Here is a 21,041-nt window from a genome sequence, read left to right as displayed (position 1 = left end):
CACAAGATTTAAAACATCAAAGATACGTATGCCGAGGAGAAAACTATGAATTTGATGGAAGTTGATTCAACTAAGTGCACGTGTATTAAACAAGATGATATGTACACCTAATAAAGTTGTTCGGTGTATACAAATTTGTATTTAAACGAAGCATTAATGGATTTTCTAATAGGTTGTTTTCCTAACTTCAATAATTTGGACCATTCCTGGGGATATTTCAAAAAATTGTGACTGTGAAGTCAATAATGGTGAAGAATTATTACTCTCGACTGCATCACGTTTTTGTGAATGTGCGTAATTCTTCAATTCGGTGAGCTCGCTTTCATGTTAATGTGGCAGATGACAACATCGAATATTTACTGTGACGTGCCGGATATGAATCCGACGTACGTTCCCTCTATATTCCAGCAAGTAGGCAATATGTTTCTACTTTTTTTTTGTAAATATGGTTAGTATTTCTTCAAAGCTATTTTTCTTTTTGATTTTTTGAATCATATGCTTTTATGATAAAGTTATCCCAAAAAAAAAACAAATATTAAATTTGTAATTTGTATAATCATGTAATTACTTGAACTTACTGTGAATTGTAATGATCTTTCAGCAGCAGCGGCATCTTCTTCACTGTCGGTAGCAGGTTCAAACCAGCTAGTATCAATAGTGATTGATACTTGTCCTGAAAATAATAATTATTGTATTTTAAAAATACCAAATTTATTAATGACAAAAAAGAAATAATAAAGTTACGTAATTACAAACTATAGGCTAAATTAAAACTTCTTTTAGTGAATAAGAATTCCTCATCGTTTCTATTGAATGAAAGAATTCCATTTAATTATTACATTCATCTAAATACATAGTTGTATCATTATAATTGTTTTGTCTTCTGTTATTTGTCTATATTATTATGATATTATATTTTTTCAGTTAATATGAAAATTAAAAACTACCTACATAATGAAAAATTAAAACCTATAAATTCATTGTTTTCATGACTCTTCTACATGTAGCTTTTGAAACTGTTCCTTACAGAGAAAAAAACTAATAAACATTTCCTAATCGTTTGCCCCAAGATATAATGTGTTGAAAATATCGAAATAAATGAAACTAACTATATTGTCCTATCTCAATGCAATTAAGTAATATGTACCATTCTGTGTAGTTCTAAATTCTTGGTCATATATATGCCAAGCCCTAGCATGGGCCTCGATTACATGATGAGTACATATATATTCTCCTATTCCTGGCGATGCAATTCCTGGGGCAAACATGCCTTGACCATAACCTAATAGACAAGTTTGTTTAGGTTCGTTAAATGTCAGCCAGTATTTTACGTTGTCTCCAAAGAGTTCGAAATTTAGTCTAGCGTATTCAGCGAAAGCTTCTACTACGACCTCGCTTGTCCATCCTCCTAAGTCCTGCAAAGGTTGCGGAAGATCCCAGTGGTACATGGTGATCAGAGGCTCGATGCCGTTGTCTTTTAGTTCTTTGATTAGGTTCTTGTAATACGTCACTCCGGGAAGATTAACTTTGTTTACAAACCCTAGAAATTACAACATTATTTGTATATTTGNCCCGTAACTTTGGAGATTTGTTTATTTTAAATCACACCGAACTACTTTACGATGCCGCGCCTTTAATCCAAGTCCGTGGGAACGGCTTCTTTCTCAGCGAACTATACCATCGCCTGTTTCTCTAATCCTTGGTTTAACTTAACTAGGTACCTACTATACAGTATGTCTATATCTACTAGATTTGCGATTTACTACATAAACAAAAAAGTTGTAAAAAAAAATTACTCACCGAATAGCTTTAAAAATAGTTTATGTTTGTAAAATGGACCAAAATAAACACTTTTTGTTCTTTGACAAAAATTCTAAAAATGCTTTGTTTCCGAGATATTTACAATTTAATGTGAAAAAAGTGACAAAATCGACAAATTTTCGGAATTTTTTCATCAAAAACTACTACTAAAAAACTATACACTAAAATAAAAAAAGTTTCATGCTGTAGGTTTTTATTTTTTTTATTCGAATATCGAAGTGTGTTTTCATGTTTTACTCTACAATTTGTAGAAAATTAAAAGCCATGTGAAAATATCATGATTGTTATCGTAAAGCAGTGACGTACTATTTTATTTAGAAAAATATGCCACCCAAACCCTGTATCTTCGCCACTGGAGCATCTAAATTTTAGGAAACTGCCTCAGATTTTAGACAATGCCTACATATACAGTACGCGCCTAAAGTATGGAATAAATTCAGTAAAAACGAAACAATTTTTTTTGGCAAAAATCCTTGAATAGGTCGATTTTTAATTTAAAAAATACATATTTTAGCATAAAAGGCGATTTTCAACCGTCATTTGTTTTCGAGTTATGACGTCATCGACATTTTTTTAAATAGCAACCCCCTATTTTTTTTCTTGATTCTGAAATATCGTTTCATTGTCGATCCGACAGTATTAAAATGTAAATGTCCTATGTAAAATCTTACATAGGAAAGTTTTCGAGTAAATGGCGATTGAATGTTAGAAAACGTAAATTTTATTCATTAAAAAAATAACAATTCCTATGTCAAACAAATACAATTCATTAAGTTTTCTACCTAAATTAAGTGTTCGAATTGCCACCCACCGATATCTTGAGAATATGCAAGTCTGTGTAGAAATTCTTCTTGCACATTATGAATTATTTCTGGGGTAACTCTGTGTATTTCATCTATAATACAGTTTTGGAGCTCTTCTAAATTATGTGGTGTAAGATCTGGGGATCTCGCTGGCCATTCTATCGGTCCTCATCTGCCGATCCACCTCCTAGGAAAACAATTGTCCAGAAAATCTCGAACAAAAATGTCAATGACGTCATAACTCGAAAACAAATGACGGTTGAAAATCGCCTTTTATGCTAAAATATGTATTTTTTAAATTAAAAGTCGACCTGTTCCAGGATTTTACCCAAAAAAAATTTGTTTCGTTTTTACTGAATTTATTCCATACTTTAGGCGCGTACTGTATATATCTGCCCAATTTCAAACTATTTCACTTACTAGTTTTCAAACTATTTAAAAAAATTAAAAATATTTTTCAAGTTTAACACCCTGTATCTTTTTAAAGAAGCGTCCTAGATAAAAACTTTATACGAAAGACTCGCTTTACCAAAGAATACGAAGTTTCATTTTTGATCACCGTTTGTTAATTACCCTGTATACATTTTATTTGTGACATGAATAGTATTTGGTTATTTTCAATTTATTCAAGAATGTTTTATGAGAAATGGTTCGTTTTTGGAGTAAAATGAAAGATATCTTTTCCTCAGAAATACTAACCCAAATTAAATGAAATTTCAAAAATATTCAGTGGCTTCGAAATTCTAAGGTTCTAACGAATTTTTCAATACCTCCACCACATTGATAGATTTGTGCAAGAACTCGGCAAATTTTTGCCCATAATTACTACAAGTTTAATTAAACTACGTCGAGCATTTTAAGAGGTATTTAAATATATGTGATTTTCTTTATAAATGTCAACGCCCTTTTTTGCTCTGTGAGACAAAATTCATCATCATCAAAGTTTTTCCAAGGTACGTATATCGTCTGCATACAGTAAGTTAATATTTGGCGAGTTCAGTTATTTAAAAACACACTCTTTTTTCAGTGTAACGAAGTCGATATTTAATCTTCGGGATGTAAGAATTTCTCATTTTCCGGCACAAAAAGAGTTAGAATTAATGGGTTTTCCGATCAGCCGAACAATCGGCCCAAGTTTTTTAATTACCGGTATTTTATAATCCGTAGTAAATCCACCCTTTCGTGCTAAATTATTTAAGGACTGATTGCTCGGCATCGGTAATTTTTCATTTTCTTGGATGGCCCTTAATGAAATTAAAAAATCTGTCGCCCCGCTTTTGTCGAGTAATCTGCTCCATATTTAATTACTTTTTTAATCGCCTTCTTCGCTGATTATATATCTCCGCCGAAATTTCGACTTCTTAAATTGTTTTTAATGGCCCCCCAAGAACTTCAGTTTGATTTACTTTTCGTAATTGTTTAATGAAATTTTCTCCACTTGGACAAGTTGAGTTTCTGTAAATCTTTTATAGTAACTGAATTGACTGACCCTCGGGGCCCTGGAATAGAAGCTTTAGGAGCTTTTTTTAGCCTACGTGGAATATGTGGTATGGAAACATTAGGAGCCTGTGTATGGAAGCTTTAGGAGCTCGAATTCCTCAGGATCTTCACCATAGGATTGGACAATGCTTGGGTGATATGAACTGCGAAAGTTATAGGAAAATAGAGCTCATGAAATTCTTTAGGAGAGATTCTGAACATAGTTCTTATTTGTAAAAATTTGTGTGATTTAATGCAATTTTTTATTCAATTAACAATAAATGTGAATGATATAGCAGATAAAAGTAAAACATTTGCAGCGTACAACATGTACTGGCCAGTTTCCAATCCTGGTTATTATACTGCGTGGTACTCGGGTAAACATACGAACGCACGCTGGGCTGGACCCGCGAAGGTTCTGGTGCGATGTCCGTGGCGAATTGGAAAATTGGTCTCCTTGAAAAAGAAGGTCCATCTCGTTCTCCGAGGAATTATGGAGCTGAAACTTATTTTGATTAGTGTCGACACTAAGACGTTGTTCCAATCCGGATTTCGTATAATTCGAAGTGTTTATTTCTACGCTTAAGAAAAAAATCACGTAAATTTGCCACTTATTAGTCCAGGAAAATAAGCTGGGAAATTACCATTTCGCGACTTTTTGTTTCTGCAAGCTGAATTTATCACTATAGATGCTAAATATTATGTACAATAATATATTAGTTTCCACAGTCATAATAATGGGGGGAAGATTGTTTACAGGGTGGTTAATTGTATAATTTTTACGTAAATTCACGTTTTTCGCTTAAAACTTTTTTCCGTTCATTTCCACGAGAAAACAGTAAAGTACTTTTTTTTTCGTCTTCAAAAGACCTACAAAACTAGCCCTCGAGCGTCAAAAAATATTGATTAGATCATTTATAAACTGCGTTTTGGCATCGCATCATCTCATTCCTTATCACTGTCTAATAACTCACATGAAATCTGGAATCGGTAAGTTGAATAGTTTACAAGTGGCCTTATAAAAAAATTAACTAATTTATCAGTCTAGACGATCCCGAGGATCTTCCACAATCGCATTGATTTTTTTCATGGTAGATTTCATAATAATACATTGAAATCTATATTTCCTTTTTTAATTCCAAATTTGCTAGCTGGAATTTTTTTTATTTTTTAGCCTTAGTTGCAAAATGAAATATACGACGCACGAGCGTGATATGGTTATATATTATTACATATTCGGAAAGCTTATGAAGAGAGCTTTTAGATAAAAAACGTTGAAAAACAACGGAGTTGCAGACTGTCAAAGTTGACGGCCTATTGTTAAACAAATTAGCTTGGTGGCGGCGAAAAAAAATACTGTCATAACCGGCAACCCGAGTACTTTCCCAGATAAAAATATTTGATTTGTGGAAGTATGTTAAGTGCATAAGAAATATTGTCAAAAGTCAGTGGGTCGCTTGATTTTCGGCGAGCCGTGGCGCGGCGGAATGGTGGGGGAAGCGAACGACAGCGAGTCCGAAGAAAATATTCATAGTCCTGCCATTAAATAAGCGAAATTCACTTGAAAATAATATATTTGACAGTCTGTAACTCCGTTGTTTTTCAACGAATCTTGACGATTTTTTTTAACTTAAAGCTCTTTTCATGAGCTTTCCGAATATGTAATAATATATATCACGCTCCTGCGTTGTATATTTCATTTTGCAACTAAGGCTAAAAAATAAAAAGATTTTCAAGGTTGCACATTTGAAATTAAAAACAATGATAGATTTCAATGTATTATGATCAAATCTGCCTTAAAAAAAATCAGTGCGATTGTGGAAGATCCTTGGGATCGCCAAGACTTATAATTAGTTAATTTGTTTATAAGGCAATAACTTGTAAACTATTCAACTTACCTATTCCAGTTTTCATGTGAATTATTAGACAGTGATAAGGAATGAGAGGATGCGATGCCAAAACGTTCTGGTAATAATAAAGCAGTTTATAAATGTTTAATTCAAGTCATAAATAAATTTCTTCTGTTTATAACTTTTGATCTAATCAATATTTTTTGACGCTCGAGAGCTAGTTTTGTAGGTCTTTCTAAGACGAAAAAAAAGTGTTTTACTGTTTTCACGTGGAAATAAACGAAAAAAAGCTATAAGCGAAAAACGTGAATTTACGTAAAAATTAATTAACCACCCTGTAAACAATCTTAGTTTTAGTTAATTAAATTCTCTTTATAATGTGTGCGGATATATTGCTCAAAGTATCGTTAAAACATCAAAAACTTGTACAAAATCTGTACACGCTGTTAGTTCTAAAACGCCGATTTATAAAACAATTTCAAAATTTAGCGTACTTAGGAGATTTAGCGAACATTCACTCTTTTTTGCAATGAAGTGGTATTTTGTTTCTTCTTGCAGATGGAAAGTGTTTTACAACATGTTTTGCGATTGTATCTTGACAGAACATAAATTTAAAAGAGTTTTCTTAAAAGAAATGTCTGGTTTAAATTTAGATCTACCAAATTGTCATCAGATCAAAAATAATATTGTTAAAAGATTTATTATGTTCCGATTAAACATAGCTTCCAAAAAATGCCAAAAAGCATAAAAAAAGCTTGCAAGTAAAAGTGTTGNCGAGGGGATCAGTTCAGGTCTGGCACCCTTGTTGCTACAAAAATTCCTTTATTCTCATAAACTATTTATTTTAAATGTAATTTATTATAAATCCAATTTGTTTTTTAAATTCCACATATGTACAACATTTTACCTCTGTACGCGACACTGTTGTTTACTTGTTTTTTGGAGGCGCTCTCTGATTTACGGTCAAGCTCGCCAGGTTAGAATTTGACGTATAACTGACCACTTCGTCCACTCGATGCACCTGGGCGACTACAGCTACTACCAGAACACAGTGCGTATGCAGCGGTATTTCAGATTTAACATTCAATTTCATTTTAAATTTGAAATGGTTCATCTTACGCCTCCTAAAAATGATGACACGATAAAAGACCGACAACTTTTTGCTCTACTTTGCATCGAATACGATCCTACTGTAGGTACTATACAGAGCGTCCCGAAACTCTACCGACAAAAAATAACCTCAAATTCAGTTGATGTTTTTTTATACCGATTTGAGCAAAATCATAAGGCAGCTAGAACCCTTTCAATATAACGCCTTGCATTCAATTTTTTCCAAATATATGTCGACATCACATTTGTAACCACTTATGAATTCATAGCCACTCGAGGAACCGTCACCGTCGATGGAATGTTGGAGAGCTGTTTTGTTTATGTTTCTAAAATATTGTTATCTCTTCAGGTGTTTAGTTGTAGCCTGTGCGTGAAAGACCATCATTATCTAACTTTTGTAAACACTTCCTTATATGTCATGTTTGGTATAAAGTAAACTGATAGGATAGAGAAATGCATAAGGGAACGCCCTCGTGAAAGGAACAAAACTGGAAGCTCGGAAAGCAACGGCGTCATTCAATTGATGAAATAACCGTGCGGCTATTATTACTATTATTATTGTTATTATTATTTTGATAGAAAAGTAGTGATGAAAACAATGGAGCAAACCAATCCCCATGTCCACCTCGTATCTCCGACATATACAATAATACTTACATAATCATTGGATTTGGAGAGGCGGTTTAGTTGCTTTGGCAGCAAGATCCCCAGATCTAAATCCTTGCGATTTCTGTATCTTGNTCTCAAAACAGGTACGTTGGATTATACCTCCCCAAAGGCGTATCGACCTATTAGATTGACCTCGTTTCTATTGAAAATGATGGAAAAGCTGTGTGAGCGATACATAAGGGATAGTGTGCTTATGGATAGACAGCCACACCCTAACCAACACGCATATACTCCGGGGCGATCTACCGGTACTGCTCTCCATCAGATGGTGGGCAGGATCGAGAAATCTTTGGACAACAAAGAGTCAACCCTGGGGGTATTCATTGATATAAAAGGGGCGTTTGACAAAACATCCATTCCCAAAATCAACTCGGCTCTCATGGAGAGAGGGGTTTCTTCCACCATCTGCAGATGGATATCGAATATGCTCACAAAAAGAGCTATACAAATCAGTGTGGGGGATGCCTTCGCGAGAGGAATTGCTGCAAGGGGCTGTCCGCAGGGAGGTGTTTTATCACTACTGCTGTGGAACCTAGTTCTAGACAGTCTCATATGCCACCTCAACTGGAAAGGCATCTATACCATCGCCTATGCAGATGACCTCATTATGCTGATTAGCGGAAAATTCGAAGGGATCCTTTGCCAAAGAATGCAAACAGCCCTAAGAATTATTGAAAAGCGGTGTGAGGACCATGCTCTGTCAGTGAACCCCAGGAAGACGGAAATGGTCCTCTTCACGAGGAAGAGAAAATTGGGGCCAACAAAGGCACCAACTCTCCTAAACACTACGCTAAGCTTTGCATCTGATGTGAAATACCTAGGGGTTACACTCGATGCGAAGCTAACATGGAATCTTCATGTTGAAAGAAGATTAAAAAAGGCGTACATATCCTATAAGCAGTGCCGCAGAACCTTTGGCAAAACCTGGGGCATGAAACCAAATGTGGTTATGTGGATATACACTGCCACACTGACAGTATTTCTCCCCGGTTTGCATTTGACAAACCCTACACCGTACTTACAAAGAGACAGGAGGAGGCCGCCCGTGGAGATGCAATCAGCGTCTTCACAGACGGATCAAAGAGGAAGGAGGGTGTAGGATGTGGAATATACTCTAGATCCTTGCACATCCACAAGTGGGCAATAGATAGGCATGTTACCGTTGTACAAACGGAGTTAGCAGGCATAACCATAGCCGCTAAAGAAATCGCCCGCGGGCATAATACGGGTCAAACTATCAGAATCTACACAGATAGTAGACAGGCACTATTGACCTTGCGTAATCACAAGATAATGACTAGGACAGTATGGGAATGCCATCAAGCACTGGTTGTGGCCTTGGCCTCCAACAGCATATCTGTATGCTGGGTAAAGGTGCTATGGCAATAAAGAAGCTGACAAGCTATCTCATCAGGCCTCATCATTTTTGGACCCGGTCCCTCCAGTGTGCTTCCGTTGTCGGCACTTGCTGGAATCACGAAGGAAAACACCCACAAAGAATTCATGAAACGCTGGGATAAAACGATTAGCTATCATTTCGCTAAGGAGCTTTTAGTGTATCATAGCAAAGACACAGCCAAAAAATACCTGGCCATGTCTAGGTCAAATCTTCGCCTAGTGACAGGTATTCAAACTGGACACTGTTGGCTAAGGAAACACCTTTACAATATGGGGAAATGTGAAACACCTCTTTGTAGGGGTTGTGAACAGGAAGACGAGACGCTATTGCATGTACTATGTGAATGCACTGCCGTCTCGTCAACAAGAGAGTCCATGTTGGGAGAACGCTGGCCTTCAATGGCAATAGAAAGATTCCCCTGAGCAATGTCACCACCTTTTTCATTGTAATAGGCTGGTTAGCGGCTCAGGTGGATTGATGTCCTAATGGGAGTATAAAGGGCCCAATGGGGGTATAAAGGGCCCAATGGGGCCTAAGTGCTTTGCTACCCTCCCCACAACTCCAGAACTCCAGAGGTGTTGTTTTAAGCAACAATTGATTTGTATAGAAAATTATACATACCCTTCAGTTTAATTTTTTTAAGTAATTTTCTTAAATCGACATCAAATGGAAATTTATTATACATATGTATTAAGGGATTCATGCAAATACATACTATTTCTAGTTCATATTTTATTAAAAATCTGCATAAGAAGCCTTTTAAAAAATGCTTTGTTATTGATATTACTTCATTTTAAAAGAATTAAAATTGCTTGATAGTATTTTATAATATGAAAAAAATATCTTAATTGTTAATTTTATTATATGCCTAAAATGGTATGGGATTTTATCATAACAATAAATAATAAAATAGGTATCTTTTATTATAGAAAAATACTCTGAAATATGTTTTACTTTTAATACGACTGACTTGACATTCATTTTAAACTTTGTTTACAAACTAATCATCAAAACATATTATTATAAGTGGCAGCTAAAATATTTTTTAATTGAGATANATGAAACCAAATGTGGTTATGTGGATATACACTGCCACACTGACAGTATTTCTCCCCGGTTTGCATTTGACAAACCCTACACCGTACTCACAAAGAGACAGGAGGAGACCGCCCGTGGAGATGCAATCAGCGTCTTCACAGACGGATCAAAGAGGAAGGAGGGTGTAGGATGTGGAATATACTCTAGATCCTTGCACATCCACAAGTGGGCAATAGATAGGCATGCTACCGTTGTACAAACGGAATTAGCAGGCATAACCATAGCCGCTAAAGAAATCGCCCGCGGGCATAATACGGGTCAAACTATCAGAATCTACACAGATAGTAGACAGGCACTATTGACCTTGCGTAATCACAAGATAATGACTAGGACAGTATGGGAATGCCATCAAGCACTGGTTGTGGCCTTGGCCTCCAACAGCATATCTGTATGCTGGGTAAAGGTGCTATGGCAATAAAGAAGCTGACAAGCTATCTCATCAGGCCTCATCATTTTTGGACCCGGTCCCTCCAGTGTGCTTCCGTTGTCGGCACTTGCTGGAATCACGAAGGAAAACACCCACAAAGAATTCATGAAACGCTGGGATAAAACGATTAGCTATCATTTCGCTAAGGAGCTTTTAGTGTATCCTAGCAAAGACACAGCCAAAATATACCTGGCCATGTCTAGGTCAAATCTTCGCCTGGTGGCAAGTATTCAAACTGGACACTGTTGGCTAAGGAAACACCTTTACAATATGGGGAAATGTGAAACACCTCTTTGTAGGGGTTGTGAACAGGAAGACGAGACGCTATTGCATGTACTATGTGAATGCACTGCCGTCTCGTCAACAAGAGAGTCCATGTTGGGAGAACGCTGGTCTTCAATGGCAATAGAAAGATTCCCCTGAGCAATGTCACCACCTTTTTCATTGTATTAGGCTGGTTAGCGGCTCAGGTGGATTGATGTCCTAATGGGAGTATAAAGGGCCCAATGGGGGTATAAAGGGCCCAATGGGGCCTAAGTGCTTTGCTACCCTCCCCACAACTCCAGAACTTCAGAGGTGTTGTTTTAAGCAACAATTGATTTGTATAGAAAATTATACATACCCTTCAGTTTCATTTTTATAAGTAATTTTCTTAAATCGACATCAAATGGAAATTTATTATACATATATATTAAGGGATTCATGCAAATACATACTATTTCTAGTTCATATTTTATTAAAAATCTGCAAAAGAAGCCTTTTAAAATATGCTTTGTTATTGATATTACTTCATTTTAAAATAATTAAAATTGCTTGATATTATTTTATAATATGAAAAAAATATCTTGATTGTTAATTTTATTATATGCCTAAAATGGTATGGGATTTTATCATAACAATAAATAATAAAATAGGTATCTTTTATTATAGAAAAATACTCTGAAATATGTTTTACTTTTAATACGACTGACTTGACATTCATTTTAAACTTTGTTTACAAACTAATCATCAAAACATATTATTATTCTTCTAAGTGGCAGCTAAAATATTTTTTAATTGAGATACTTATCTAATATCTAAAATTAAAACATATTGCTTGTGAGAGGCTCGTGCTGTAATACTTAATAGTAACGATAAATTTATCTTGTATAGATTGTCGTATTTTTATCTAATACCAAGTTGGTACTTAAAATTCCGAAAAAATTATATGTTGAAATATTGTAAATCATTCGATAAATTTTTGTTCAAACGTTGTTAGATTAAATGTATAATTTAATATCCTTAGTAAGTTTTACTGTGTTTTGGAAAATTTTTACTACAATTTACCTATTATTAACTGAAAAATTTCAAAATATAGATTTGGATGGTTTAAAGTTATTTCAAATTTATTTAACTGCGTCATCATTCTTTTGATTGCGAATAGCCCTTTTTTCAGATAAGGTCGTTTCTGCCTTCCTGAATGATAGTTTTTTTTTCAATATTTCTGTGTCTGATTTATCTCAGACCGTGGGCATCTTTGGCATTGGCTGCGTTATCCGCTGACAATGTAGTCGGAACACATTCTGGAAAAGGTGCCCTATGCGGAAATCAGCTACAATTCAGTGAATTTTCGTCTTTCATGGGGTAAATGACTCAGACACACAAAAAGTAGTCTCTTGCACGGATATGACTCATGCCGATATACGTATTTTTAGATCCAGAAGTCGAATCGTTATTACCTTGCAAATTCTCGAAATCTAGCATTAAAAGCAGCGAAACTATGCATTTAGTAGGTTCCTCTTAGAGAACAACACTGGAAGCGAGTTGACATATTTTCGTGGGTTTCGTTGCATGTATCCCGATCTTAATCAACTCTTGCAACTCAACTCAAGGCATATCCCGAAAGAAAAGGTTGGTCCTATAACCATGCAGTTCTTGAAGAATACCAAAAAACTTTTATTAACCGATACCCTAAAATCTGCTACAGCTTTACATTTCTTTAGTACTATTGACGTAGCTTACCATCATGAAAACATGATGGAGATTACTACTGGATGTTAAAAAGAGATAGGTATAAAATCAACAAAAGAGAAATTTTCTTCATAGGTCGCTGGAAAATTGAAGAGAGCGATACAAAAGGAAATAAAATTACTATCATTGTATTAATTTAATGGAGTCTTTAGGTGTAGTTTTATGACCGAGACGATTTTCTTGACTCATTCATGGCTGCCTTCAGGTATATCATAATTGCAGTACTTCGCACAGTACCGTCCAAATGCAAATTTGTGGTGGATTTTGAGACTTCGGGAAGTAGGGTGTTTCTAGTTTCCATAAAGAATTACAGGGTTATAGGACTGATTCTACCTTTGCATATTGTGTGAGTAGATTATACTGTATGCAGTATCTGTGGGTGAGAAATTTAGTTCGCCGGCTTATTAAATACATATGTTCGCGTCACTCACTTGCCGAGGCGAAGATTCCGCAGGCTATAAATTTGTGGTTTGAATTAGTCACTTCATTCAGCTGAATATGGGTAGACATTTGTTGATTTTTAGGTTTTAGTGGTAATTTCCTGATATTTATCTGAAATTCTAGGTTGTAAGTGTTGATTGAATCCCTGAATACTCAAAATATGCAACGAGTCCCGGGAATATGATGCTTCAACTCGTTTCCAAGACTGATAAGAAAGAAACACTTATTGTATGTAGAGATTTGGTTGTTTTTTAGGTTTTATGGGTGATTTTTGGCAATTAAGAAAAACTAGAAGTTGGAATACATTCCAGCTTTGGCTTTTGGGAGTCAAAGTATATAGGTTGGTATGGGTATCATCCTCGGAACAGGTTACCTTCTTTCGTGTGTCTGAGTTACCAACACAAATTTCATCTTTCAACGTATATTAAATATCTTCAGAGATGTTTTAGGTAAATGCGATATTTTGCAACTTCAACATGACGTACCCCGAAAACCAATGCTTTTAGATTCTTGAATATGGACTTATTATACAGGGTGTCCGGAAATGACGAGCAAAAAAATTCAGGGGATAATTCTAGACCGAAAATAAATCCTACCTCTTTCTATAACATTTTCTCCAAAACTGATTATTAGCAGAGTTACAGGGTGTTAAAGTTAAATTTTATTTGCAGTTTTTTTGCAATACCTTTTGCCACACTCATAATATTTTGACGAAATTTCGTATATGGGGGTTTTTCGGGATGAGGATTATAAATTTACCCACCGTTTTTTCGCATTTTGTAGAGGGCGAGNTAGGACGCGGTGGTTTTGTACAGTGGGCCCCTAGATCCCCTGACTTAAACCCAATCGATTTCTTTTTTTTTTTGGGGCTATCTTAAGACGGTTGTATACAGGACACCTGTGAATAGCGTCGATGAACTGAGAGAAAGAATTGTTGCTAATTGTGAGGTAATTAAGCAAAAGGAAGGAATATTCCATAGAGTTCGTCGGAATTTTTTAAGAAGAATTAATTTATGCATTGAAGAGGAAGAGGACGTCACTTTGAACCTTTGATTTGAATGTTTAATTTGTATTTGTATTGTTCTAGTAATTTATATATTTTAACCTTATGAATTTGTTAGTAAACCATTTAGCCCAGTCATTATAGATATGAAAGAGCCTGTTTCGGGAAAAAAATACTATTAGAAGTTTCTCTGCGGAATATTGTTCAGAAACCTGTTATAAATAAAATATCAAAAAATCAACTCGAGGGTAGTTGTGAAACTTTGTTTTAACAGTGGTCAAAGTTATGGAAAAGTGGTTTTTTGAAAAATAACTATTATTCATAGCGAAAAAATGTTTAAACAAAAAATGTAGGTATTAAATAAGCCTATAAAATAAAAAACGCCGATTAAATTCCGATAATTTGTTTATGCACAAGAGCTCAAATATGGTCGAAAATTGCCGTTTTTTTCAATTGCTAATAATTAATACAATTTTCATCGCAGACACTTGCAATTCAGGATTTTTGTGACTTTTTACACCCTTAATAGGTAAGTGGTAAAAATTTCAACCCGAAAGCTTAATTGGTTTGGCGTTGGCGGAATTTGTTATTTAAGAAGATGCTATTTTCAATTCATTTTTCCCAAGCTCACAGGCGCTGTAGGGTTTCGATCATTAGTTGTTTTTGTACCTAAATAGTTGTATTGACATTTGCATTTACTGAGAATATAGTTTTTCAAATTTAATTTGTTTAAAAATGACTGAAAAAATGTTAATATTTATTAAATTGTTAAGATAGGTAATTATTATAAAATAAAATAGTAACCTCTATACTTTAGTTTTCTTCGAATTTAAAAAAAATCGTTGTTGTAAGTTGATTAGAAGCTGATAATATTTTTTTTATTTATTTAATCGCAGTGACCTTAATTATTAATATTAAGAGTCGAAATTTGGAGAGAGTATACATTAAGAGCTATATTTTCATGTCCTATATTAACATTAAGGCGAATTCAACTATTTAATTTCGAAAAAGAAGATAGCGGCGATGCGTTCTATTACTTGGTCTAGCAAACGAGTGGGGAGAGCGAGGCTTAGCATGCTTGTTTAACAATGTAATAAATATTAAAATTTTTTCAGTCATTTTTAAAGAAATTAAATTTGAAAAATTAAATTGTTAGTAAATGTATATGTCAATACAACTATTTAGGTACAAAAACAACTAATGATTGAAACCCTACAACGCCTGTGAGCTTGGGAAAAATGAATTGGAAATAGCACCTTCTTAGATAACAAATTCCGCCAACGCCAAGCTAATTAAGCTTTTGGGCTGAAATTTTGACCACTTATTAAGGGTGCAAAAAGCTTATAAAATCCTGAATTACAAGTGTCTGCGATGAAAATTGCATTAATTATTAGCAATTGAAAAAAGCGGACAATTTCGACCATTGTTGAGCTCTTGCGCATAAACAAATTATCGGAATTTAATCGGACTTGCCTTATTTTATAGGTTTATTTAATACCTACCTTTTTTGTATAAACCTTTTTTTCTCTATGAATAACAGATTTTTTACGCGAGTCAAAAAACTACTTTTCCATAATTTTGACCATTGTTTTAACAAAGTTTCCCAACTAGTCTCAAGTAGATTTTTTGATATTTTGTTTATAACACGTTTCTGAACAATATTCCGCAGAGAAACTTCTAATAATATTTTTTTCCCGAAAAAAGCTATAATGACTGGCCTAATTCTTTATTTGTTGAAGACGTTATTTTTTATTATTTATCATTAACCACCATCAGCGTAACAACAAATTTTCACAAAAATTACTATCTGTCAAAACTAATTATCCACAAACTTGTTTCCAAGGCAACTAAGCGCTTGTTTCCAAAGCATGCTATGTTTAATGTAGAAAATAAATTAAAATGATTTCGTATTCATCACATGCAAGCAATGTTATTTTAGCGTTTTTCTCGAAAACGGTTAGATTTATCGAAACAAATAAAGTATACCTTTTTTATGTCAAAAGGTTAGGAGAACAAAAATATTCAGTCAAAAGTCGCATAAAGTGTAGCACAAAAAAGTTGGAACCATTCAAATCAAAATAAAGGCTCGTATGTGGCGCCCTCTACAAAACGCGAAAAAACGGTGGGCAAATTTATAATGCTCATACCGAAAAACCCAAAGGTATTGCAAAAAAACTGCAAATAAAATTTAACTTTAACACCCTGTAACTCCGTTAATAATCAGTTTTGGAAAAAATGTTATAGAAAGATGTATAATTTATTTTCGGTCTAGAATTATCCCCTGAATTTTTTGCTCGTCATTTCCGGACACCCTGTATACAATACATACATACCTTGCTGGAAGGATCTAAATTCTTCATCATTAATATGCCAGACTTTGGCATGAGCTTTAAGAATATTATGGTATTCCAGATCCACAGTACAGATCCACCTGTGCCATACCTGGCTAAACAATACTGCTTGGGCTCGTTAAAAGTCAACTAATACGTCACCGAATAGTTCGAAGCATAGCCTTGCATAGTCCGCGTAAGCATCTATTATGAAGTCACTAGGCTAACCGCCGATATCTTGTAACGGCTGAGGTAGATCCCAGTGATATAGAGTTCTTAGGGGTTCGATATTGTTGTCTTTTAGTTCTTTAATTAAGTTTTTGTAATAAGCAACGCCAGGAAGATTAACTTTGTTTGTGAACCCTAGAAACAGTAGTTTCGTTACTAATTTGTAACGGTTTCAATTATGATTAACTGGGAGAACTAAATAAATAATGAGATATTGTGTGCCTTGTGAATATGTTGTGTTATAATTTTAATGATTAATTTAGTCTTTCAGTAATTTTAAATCAATTCCTTCAAAGAAAAAGAAAAAAAACTCTGTTTCTTTTGGCCGCCACTTATCTATCCATTTTATTGCTTAAAAATTACAAATCAAACCCAGATGTTTTACCGCGGGTTTTATAGTTATTTCTTGCCGGCAGTGTGGCTAAATAGAATTTATCGATTCCGCAAAACAAAGACAGCTTATATAGGCGTACCTATTAAATGATAATTTTGAATATTAAATACCGAATCGTAAACTAATGCTCAAATCCAAAACAATGGAGCCGAGTTTGGGAAAATTGTTTTCGTCATTATTAAACTCGTTTCTTTCCTTGAATGCATTTAAATCGTTGCTAGGCCCCATTTTCCTACCTCAATGGGACGATAATGTTCTGATGAGTTAGTTCGCATAGGTTTCTTTCCTGCTGGAATTAGGGATATTTTGACGATTTGTGTGAGTACTACTGCTTGTTTCCGCGGAAGGTCAAGAACGAGGGAGGGGTTGGACAAAAAAGAAAAAAAGGGAAAAAGTCGTGTTAACAGCTAGAGGTGTATCTCGTGAATTTTATTTTCGGTGGAAAACACTGTTTTATATAGCAGTAATACATACCCTGTGGGGGATTTAGTGTTTCCATTGTGTGTTCTTTTCTGTTTTGGCTTTTGGATATTGTGGAAAAGTCCAGCTTCGTTGGATTAGATAATTGCCACGAGGACATACACCACGCTTCAAAGGAAAACCCTCTTAGTAAGAGGTTTGTACCTATCTGAAATACCTTTCTTTGTTTCATTTAAAAGATAGTAGCTAATGCATGTGGTGTACTTATAGGGTTTTTTTTCTTCCCACTCGACTTTTGACTTGCTCTTCCTCTCTCTCTCTTGGAGCATTCTGGAAACTTTCCATCAGAGGTCTGTGGAGCTCTTGGGTTGTCAGCAGTAGACTTTCCACAGCCTAGATTTGTTTCCTTGCTGGGAGGCTGCCTCGTGCCTCCGTGTTCCGTTAGTGCAGGGTACAGGAAAATTGGGTGCGACTCCGCGGATGCCTGCTGATACCACAACTCATCCAGATTGCAGCGTGGATTGCAGCTAAGTTATATGTTACCGTGCAGTCCAAAACATATACTATGATATACATACTCCTTACCACTCGATGCAACAACATTAAGACAACTCGATCATTCACTTTATAAGTTTTAATCTGTTTTACCCGCCAGTGCCTATTTGTGCTCTATATAGTCATATTAATTGGTTATTTATGTAGTTATATTTGTAATATTATTATAGAATCATCACTATAGTGATTAATACCCATTATAGATCTATAAAAGGGGATAGTTGTGTTGTTTTTTTTTGTTTATTATATTCTTCCATTATTCTTTTTAGATTATATCTATTGTTAAATAATTTTCGTGGTTTTATTACTTATTGTAGGGATAATCTCACAAGACCTACCTAAAATCACGTGGCGCCCTAAAGGAATATCCGGTAATTATTGTGAGAGTAATACTTTTGATCACTAGGTCTTGTGTGTGTTTTTTTTAACTCTGTATAATAAAGCAGCCTTTGGGAGACTGAGCTAGCCTTCCTGCCACCACTCTTTTTTTTATAGCAATACGACCTTGAGAGACGTGGCAAATTATTAAAAATTACAAAAGAAATGACCACATTTTCTGCCTGAAGTGATGTAAACTGCAATTTTAGTATTAAAAAATGTTGATATCAAAAATGTTAATAAACCCTCATAAAAAGGACCAACTAGAAGATGTTTTTTTTATTCAATAGGAATTTTACAAATCTAAAGAAGCCTGCACTTAAGAGTTAGATTAATACTTATCGCCGTTAAAGGGGAAACAATAGTAGCTTGATCTGATAATATAAATCAGTATGTGGATCAGCTGATGTCTTTTGTCTTCGTTTATTTATAAACGTGAAAGGTACACGGTCTCTTTATTTTGATCGTGATTAATTTTAAAGGATAATCCTCATAGATTAAAAATTTAAAAACAAAACTTTATTAGCTGATTTATATGACTTCTTTCTGCCAGTGGCGGTTTTTCAGGGGAGACAAGGAAGCTAAGCCTCTTCAAAACATTTTAAAAAATGGTTCTTATTTTTTATTTTCAATTTTTAAACCCAAGTATTTTATTTTTCTGTCAACAACATGGACTATGCTTCTTTAATAAATCAATGTTGTGTATGGCGGAGGCTATGCTCCTCTGTGAATCCTCTATAGCAAGGGTCGGCAACTGGCGGACCGCGGTCCAGATCCAAACCGCGGAAGGTAAAATACTGGACCGCCAAAAATTTTTTGAAAATATAAATTATCCAAATAAATTATTTAAAAAATAATTTTAAAAAATATTTTTTTACGTTTGACTGCCGCCCTATCATTTTTTCTAGTATTTTACAATTGTGACTGATTTGAGTTCTTAATGCAAATGAAAATAAAAAATTAGTAAGAAATATTATTTTTTTTCTGGACCTCGTTAAAAAATTTCAAAAGTATCCGGACCCCACCTAAAATTACTTGCCGACCCCTGCTCTATCTATAGGTAACTTTTTAATTTTCGTTAAACGAAACAGCGGGTTTAAATAATTTTTATTTCGATGGAGTTTTGACAATACGATTAATTATTTTATTTAAACTATTAATTCTCGTTTCCTTTTATTTATGCATTATTGTAGTTTAGTAAATTTCATCTTGTACAGGGTGATTCACTATATTTTGACCCCTTCTTTAACTTTTTTGTTTTGAGAGTTATAAAAAAATGTGAAATATAAAAGTTGCACGAATTTTTTATGAATTTTTCGAAAATGATAGCAAAAAAAAATTAAGTCTAAACAAAATGGCCGCGGATGTTAACTTTGTTAACTTAAATGGAGCGCCCTGTATATTTTTACATATTTGGATAGAACGTTCCCTGTCGAGCATAGTCATGTAGGGTTTGTTGGGTCCATCGCTAACAATAAGCGAGATACTATTAAAAAACGAAAAGAAGGTTTTTTATTAAGAAAATAAGACATCTTGTTAAACCTTTTTCAGGCATTTCTGCCTTTTTCCAATTACGTAAGGATTATCATATTTTGACAGATCAGACATTGATATGGTCCAAAATGCGTATAGGTATTTTAACTAAATCTCACTAAATAGGCCGTGAGATGACTAATTACTCATGGACAATAGGCCGTGACAATGACAGGTAATGTCATGACAACATTGTTATTGTTTGACAGTTTGTATTATTATTTAATTAAAATGGGTTACACAGAAGTAGAAAATAGAAATATTATAGGAATTAAAATAGAGCAAAGGTCTTCTCCATACTCTATTTTAATTCTAAATAATTTTCTACTTCTGTGTAACTTATTTTAATTAAATAATAATACATACTATCAATCAATAACAATGTTGTCAAGACATTATTACCTGTCACTGTCACGACCTACCATATAATGTCCATGAGTAATTAGACCTCTCACGGCCTAATTACTGACATTTCGTTACATCACCTATACGCATTTTGGACCGTATCAATGTGCGATATATCAAAATATATTATAACTAAATCTGTAAATCCTTACGTAATTGGAAAAAAGGCAGAAATGCCTGAAAGGGGTCTAACAATTACAAGATGTATTATTTTCTTAATAAAAAATATTCTTTCCGTTTTTTTAAAGTTTCTTGCTTATTCTTACAATTGGACCCAACAAACCCTATATGGCTATGCTCGACAGGGAACGTGCTATCCAAATATGTAAAAATATACTGAGTGTTCCATTTAACTTTACGAAGTTACCATACGCGGCCATTTTGTTTGGACTTCATTTGTTTTTCTACTATCATTATTGAAAAATTCATAGTCGTGCAACTTTTATATTTCACATTTTTTTATAACTTAAAACAAAAAAGTTAAAGGGGAGTCAAAATATAGTGAATCACCCTGTACCTAATAATGAAAAATTTTTTATTCCTTCTTATTTATTGATTTTATCTAAAGCTATATTTTAAGCTGCTTGTAAAAAAGTATATTTGCTAACTGAAAAAAGTCAGTACCTATATTTAGTCTCCCTCTAAAAACCAACTTCAGGCCGTCACTACTTTTTTGCTGTTACCTACT

General features: G+C 34.3%; 1 protein-coding gene across 2 annotated transcripts in view; it reads right to left on the bottom strand.

Moving 5' to 3' along the window:
• Positions 1–21,041, bottom strand: part of LOC108912462 (myrosinase 1-like) — a 42,221-nt gene that overhangs the window by 2,546 nt on the left and 18,634 nt on the right. The window contains exons 4-5 of one of the 2 annotated variants that reach the window (XM_018717691.1): positions 1,148–1,540; positions 579–673 (exon numbers count right to left, since the gene is read on the bottom strand). The exons of the other annotated variant lie outside the window; for it this stretch is intronic. Coding sequence (XP_018573207.1) covers positions 579–673; positions 1,148–1,540 — 488 coding nt within the window. The remainder of the gene's footprint in view (positions 1–578; positions 674–1,147; positions 1,541–21,041) is intronic. 2 annotated transcript variants of the gene reach the window in all.

This window comes from Anoplophora glabripennis, unplaced genomic scaffold (assembly GCF_000390285.2).
Source record: "Anoplophora glabripennis isolate ALB-LARVAE unplaced genomic scaffold, Agla_2.0 scaffold785, whole genome shotgun sequence".
Taxonomy (NCBI): Eukaryota; Metazoa; Arthropoda; class Insecta; order Coleoptera; family Cerambycidae; genus Anoplophora; species Anoplophora glabripennis.
This window is presented reverse-complemented; position numbering and strand designations above follow the sequence as displayed.